Here is a 6,482-nt window from a genome sequence, read left to right as displayed (position 1 = left end):
AGAAAGACATTTCTTTTACCTTCTTAACAGAGTGGGGTAGAGCCAAAGTACCACGAACTATCTGCAGTTTAAACAGTGATATCAGTCAGTCTAGAAATAAAGCCAGCGAGAACAACTGTTTCTAAGACTAAATGATAAGGGGTAATCAATCAAATGCTAATGACATAGATCTTTGATTAAGAACAGGCTAGAGAGATTTATGTATTTCCAGAGAAAAGAAAAGCAACAAATACCAGCTCAGATCTGCCTTTTTCAATTCCCAACCTCACGTGCGCCTCAAGAGTTTCATCAAATTTAGCCTTGGCATTGGCCTGAACCATTGATAAAAACAGCATCAGAACGGAAAAATATAAGAATACAAGGGATGCACAAATTAACGAGTCCATATTCACGTTAAAGCTCGTTCTGTCCTCCCTCACTCTACTAGAAAACCAACTCAACAACAACCATTACCAGTTTACAGAATCCACAACTCTAACAGTACCATCATTAATTAGACAGAACTTGCATGATCTATTCACTCGTTTAAAGTTCCCTCCGTAAGAACATAGCCCCCTCTAAACTAATCCACAGCTCGTACCAAAGCTTCCAAGCCTTCTATAAGACGTCCTATGTTTACATTATAAAGTCAAATAATCCCAATGATCTTAGCATCCTTTATAATACTCATTTAAAGTCCCCTAGCTACAAAACAAGTAAAAAGATAAATCCTTTGACACAAAAAAGTTCAAAGAACCCTAAATAGTGTAAAGTTTCAATTCTATTACAATGGCAACTAAGTTGAAAAATCAATCATGTGGGCGTGACCTTAATCTCTCTAATGGCCTCCATGAGATCGAAAATAGGTTTCTTCCCATGTTTCAGCTCTGGTTTAAGCAAAGTCGGCAGGGGAAGTGAAGAAGTATCCTCTTCAACAGCATTAGCTCTTAAGAACCTTCTTCTAGCTCGATTCTCTAATTCAATCCTCTTCCTCTCTCTCTCCATCTCTTCCGGAGTTCTCTCTCCTTCATCCTCGCCGGCGACTCGATCCTCAGGAAGCGGAGCCACACGCTGAGCGTAAGAAAGCGGATTGATCGATTGAGAGTCTTTCACATATCTGATTTCTTCTCTCGTCCAGCTCGAACGGTTCGCTGACTCCGAGGGTTGAAGATTCTCAGCCGATTCAACATTGGTTGGTTCGGGTTTCTGATCTTTGGGTTTGGCGGCGTACGAGACTGGCTCGATTGTGACGGGCTTTTTGCGAGATTCGTTTGAATCGGGAGATGGGTTCGAATCGGATGGTGGAGAGGAAGAGAAGAGTCTTGGGATTTGTTGAAATGGAGACGAAAAGGGTTTGGCTAGACCTTGGCGGCGAGCTTGAGAGAGTAGAAGCTTCATAGCTGCCATTGTTTCTTCTTCTCACTTCCTTCACTCACTCGAGGTTTTTCGTCTGAAATGTGATTTTTGGGGTTTAAGAGGATTGCTTAATCTTTAACTTAAAAGCTTTTTCTATAAATGTAGCAAATCTTGAGGGACCATAAATGTAAATAATTTGGCGATACAATTAGAAACGCGCTTATTCACAATTCATACCCAATTCTCTTGTTTAAAACCTCTATAAATTAATACTCTATAAATTAATAAACACTATAAATTAATAAATTTTGTTGGTCCCAAGTCGGGCCAGTGTAAAAATTAACAATATTCGATAAGATAATAAGATAATAATTTTTTCGAAATCTCCTTATAAAATATGGTCCCAATAATATTATAAATTAATAATTATATAAATTTATATATATATATACTGATATAATAGTGTATGTTTCTCCTAAAGCTCAATTCTATAGAACAATTGTAATGTTGTATTTTCAACCTATAATAATATCTCTAAAATATTTTATAACATGTCATACAAATAATTAAAATTTAAAGTTTTAATTTTTAGATATGCATCATTTACAATTTGATAATTTGACAGATTATTAAAATAGGAGAATTGATATTATTATTCATAGATTTGAATTTATGTGTCTCATGTGTATAAGTCAATTTGTCTATAATATTTGTAATTTATTGTAAATAGTGCTTTCTAAATATTACAAGTTCAATTCCTAAACCATAAAATTTATAACATCCGAAAGTTTAATCTTATTTTGCTATAGTTGTTCCAATTCATAATTTTTTTAAAAATAAACAATTAAAAATATATCTATAAATTAATAATTATTAATTTACACTATAAAATAATAATTATTAATTTATAGATAAATTAATATCACTATAAATTAATAAAATGTCTTAGTCCCAACATTATTAATTTATAGAGGTTTTACTGTAGCTTTAAGAGGATTTCTCAATTTTATAACTTAAAAGATTTTTCTATAAATGTTGCAAAGATTGAGGGACCAAAGATGTAAATAATTTGGCGACAGAATTAGAAACGCGCTTATTCACAATTCACGCCCAATTCTCTTGATTTCTCTCGAAAATGGAACTATAGTTTTGTAAATTTTACATTCGATATTCGATCATATTCATGGTTTTTTTCTTTCTTTCTAATAAGATAGCTTTACAAGCTAATAACAGAGGGGTTATGAGAGTGAGGTTTATTGGAAGAGATCAAAAATGGCTGAACTGTCCCAGCAATAAGTCGAACATGTNCAAAGTATCCCATTTGGCACTTTGAGAGTCATCAAGAGCAGCAGCTGTAGCTGTCGCTAACTGAATAATCCCTTTGTTTTTCAACAAAGACGACTGGCTTTGGGACAATGCCCTGATCATGGCCTGGANATTAGGCCTAAGACATGAATGAATTTTTTTTTGTGGTGAAACTAACCTCTCGACCATTGATTCCTCCAATGACAAAGACAAGAATGACACTCTGGTCTGCGAGACTCGGTTTTGCCTGCAGTAGTAATACCGACATCAGTGTCTATCTTGTGGAGGATGGGGGGAAAGATGAAAATAAAAGGTAGAGAGAAAGGTCTAACGAACCTGACCAAGACCAAACCTTCCAAACCCGCTTTTTAAAAACCTTCCGACAGTAGAAGAATGGTATTCTAAACCAGGTATCTCTTGTTTGCTCAACACTTTTGTTATAAGCCTGTAGAGTAGCCCTTTGTTTCCAGAAGGATCGCCAGAAAAGCTGTTTTCTGAAGCCAATGAGCCTTCTCTTAATGGTAGATTCCTTGTTCGTAGACTCGATAACTTGTGGAGAAACCTAAATAAGCTGTCTACTCTATCACGCAAATCCAGCTTCAGCTGCATATCGTCATAGGACTCGTCTGCTTTACTATTGTCAACTTCTTCCTCTTCCTCGTCACCCCATTTTCCCCATGGATCATCATCAAGAGCATCAATGTCTAATTGATCATCAGCGGGACTTTCTTTGGTTTCCTCGGACTTGAGACGATTCAATCGGCCCTCAAGCTCTTCTGTCAACCCTTTCAGAAACTTGAGATTTCCAACTGATGGATTCTCGAGAACAGCATCGACAATGGCTTCTTTTAGAAAATGCTCTTCTTGCCAAGAGAAAGGCCCACCTGAGCCAGATGTAGGGAAATTTTCGCCAGCAACAATGTAACCAACAATTGTAAGGAGCAGGGCATCACGAAAAGATAGCAGCCCTCGTGATGAGGTATCTGCTTTCTCATTTTTCTTCGCTTGAAGTTCTGCAACAGCGCTTTTGTTAATCAGGTCACTAATTTGAGCAGCCAATCCCTGACTCGTATCACCAGCACTCACATTTAACATCATCTCCGCACTACTCAAAGTATCCCATTTGGCACTTTGAGAGTCATCAAGAGCAGCAGCTGTAGCTGTCGCTAACTGAATAATCCCTTTGTTTTTCAACAAAGACGACTGGCTTTGGGACAATGCCCTGATCATGGCCTGGAGCTCCGGTTTTGTAGCATAACCAGGACGAGCTCTAACGTTAACAGAGATATTTTCGCGACGCAGAGCCTCTTGAAGCCATTTCTTTACCAGTACACTTCCATCCTTTGTTTTCCTATCAAGCATGGCCTCTAAGTAAGGTGTTCCTCTAAAACATTCAGTAGCGACAAGAGATCCATTTAGTAGTTCAGTCCAGTTGGTGGTAGATTTCTTGTCATATTCATTAAGTAGACCTACATTTTGTGGATCACAAGTGTATGAATCCCAGCCACGTAAAAAAGCTTCAACTCCTACAGGAAAACCAGACTCCCGAATCTTGCTTGGTTCTTCATTAAGCAGTTCCCCAAGCGGCACTAGAACATCAAGAGAAGGACGATTGATGCTTGGGACCCCCTGTTCAAGCTGTGCTTGTGAAGAAAATCTTTCCGCCCGAGGCAAAGATGAAAAGATATGATCGAAAAGTGAATCTCCGTGAGAGCAGGGAGTGGTAAGATCAAGTGTGCGGTCAACAAGTAACAGGCCGGCAGATCGCTTACGACGCCCTACATCATAAAGACTTGACGACATGTCTGTCAGAATCTTTCCAACATTCTTTGATAGGTCACCAAGTGAAAATATTTCCAACTTCAATTCCATCTACAGTTTTTAAAAAGTAACAACATGGTCACAAACTTCAGAAAAGGTACAGAACAAGTTAAATTAATGACAAACAAGCGAAACAGATATCTTCTACTGTTCTAGCTCACGTACTTCATGAATAAAAACGATTTCTGCATTGTTAATTACCTTAAGAGCCAGCTGGTGAAGAAAATGCGCGGTAAGAGTTGCACCAGGAGGAACATCATCAGTATCAGACATAGATCCAGTACTTATGGGAGGCAAACCAAAACTAAGAGAATCCTCATGTTGACGGGACAAGGAAGCTTCTGCGACTGATCCTTGGGAAGGTAAGACAAACGCTCGAGGAGTGAAAGGACAAATAATCAAGGGGAAGTGGTGCACCGAAACTGCCAAACCTTCTACACCACCTGATGAACCATCTATATTTTCGCTTATGATAGGCTCCATAGTAAGGGATTCAAGTGCAGAAGAGAAATTAGAAACCCCTTTGTCTTTAGATATTTTGTCGCTTTTCTTAGTATGTTCATTGTAATCCTGAACAAGTAAGATTTCGTATTCTCGATACGCATCTGGACCTAGAGGTGAATCAGGGATGGCTGAGTGAGATCCCTGTACAACATTCAAATTAATAAAGTAATTAGATGATATATCTTCAGTAACGCAAGAAAACAAACACCTATTCTGAAGAGCCTTATAGTATATGGAAATTTATTTTGAAGAAAAGAGATCAGTAGTGCTGATAAGTCAATAGCTTATGATTGTACCATGAGATATGCCAAAAGAACTGTGACTTTTCACCAGGTAAAAGAAGAGATAAATAAACGAATGAGACAAAAGATAGCGTTAATGATGAGCACCTCTGAAATAGACGTGAATACTGTGCAGTGCTGAACAGCGTCATGGGTGGTTAGACACCGTAGCATATATCGATGAGCATCATTGAGAAGCCGAGATGTCATAATCACAATTCTCTTCGTACAATCAGTCATTGAATTCCAATCAGCCACCTAGAGCACAATGCATCAAAAAGTCACATCATCATAGGAAATAAATTTCTAGGTAATATAATTCCCTTTATACCAAAAGAAATAAAGAAAGTGATAACATCAGAAAGACAATCTAAGTAGTATGCCAAAGCAATTCAAACTCGGATGCCAAATATAACAAACAGTGGTATCAGTAAAATCAAAGGAAACAGAATTCAATCTTCCCTTTGAGAGTTGATAAAAAGCAGAAGAATGCAGCATGGATAACAATCTTCCCATTCTCTATCTGATCCTCAATGATCAACACTATATGTTGATCCCATCTTCCTTAACCAGTATGTTACACACACAAACATTTAAAGCATAACGAGCTTACCGCATCTAGAGAAGTCATGTTTTCAAGGCTGCAGACAGCTCGAGCACCTAGTTCCAAGAACAAAGGGAAAGCCCCTGCAAACTGAAAACTCTCTGTACAGCCAGCATCAATATAGACAATGGCATCTTTGACTTCCTCTTCTATCTGCAAAACAAACACATTTGAAAATAAAACTGAGAATTCCAATAACTCTTGATTTAGTATATGATAAGGTAATTATAAAATTTCCCAAGAACACACAAAAAATAGAGCAAAACAAGATCATGGAGAAATCGTAATGATTAAGGTGAAGCAGAGATCAAAACGGATAGCATAATGAGACGGGGGGAAAAAGTGAATTCCGATTTCTCACTTCGCGGATCGAATTGAGACAAGATATCGCGACATCGACCAAAGCCATTGCTCTCAGCTACGTTAATCGCTAATTCAAGTACGAGGATTTGATACAATTGGTCGAGACTCGAGATATATTGAAATCGCCAGCTATAATCAAAATACTACTGTGAGATGCGCTTTCTGAATCAGACTACTGCCTTAACCACCGGAGAAACTCCGAATTCGCTTCGCCGGGAAATCTCACCGACGACGAGCATTGTAGCCTTAGCTTTTGATATCGTTCGTAT

At 38.0% G+C, this 6,482-nt stretch overlaps 2 protein-coding genes across 2 annotated transcripts in view; both read right to left on the bottom strand.

The window, feature by feature from the left end:
- LOC104793199 (50S ribosomal protein L1) overlaps positions 1-1,447 on the bottom strand; it is a 9,666-nt gene extending 8,219 nt beyond the window's left edge. The window contains exons 1-3 of the mRNA XM_010519510.2: positions 808-1,447; positions 234-311; positions 20-61 (exon numbers count right to left, since the gene is read on the bottom strand). Of these exons, the coding sequence (XP_010517812.1) occupies positions 20-61; positions 234-311; positions 808-1,386 (699 nt within the window). The 5' untranslated portion in view covers positions 1,387-1,447. The remainder of the gene's footprint in view (positions 1-19; positions 62-233; positions 312-807) is intronic.
- Positions 2,819-6,482, bottom strand: LOC104793197 (sec1 family domain-containing protein MIP3-like; the record flags this gene model as incomplete). Its single annotated transcript, XM_010519509.2, is given in 6 exon segments — positions 2,819-2,887; positions 2,977-4,512; positions 4,663-5,106; positions 5,355-5,504; positions 5,860-6,003; positions 6,212-6,482. Coding segments are annotated over 6 exon segments (2,391 nt in total), but the record flags the coding sequence as incomplete, so codon positions are not given.

This window comes from Camelina sativa, chromosome 6 (assembly GCF_000633955.1).
Source record: "Camelina sativa cultivar DH55 chromosome 6, Cs, whole genome shotgun sequence".
Classification (NCBI taxonomy): domain Eukaryota; kingdom Viridiplantae; phylum Streptophyta; class Magnoliopsida; order Brassicales; family Brassicaceae; genus Camelina; species Camelina sativa.
Note: the sequence above shows the minus strand (reverse complement) of the source record. Positions and strands in the feature narration are given on the sequence as shown.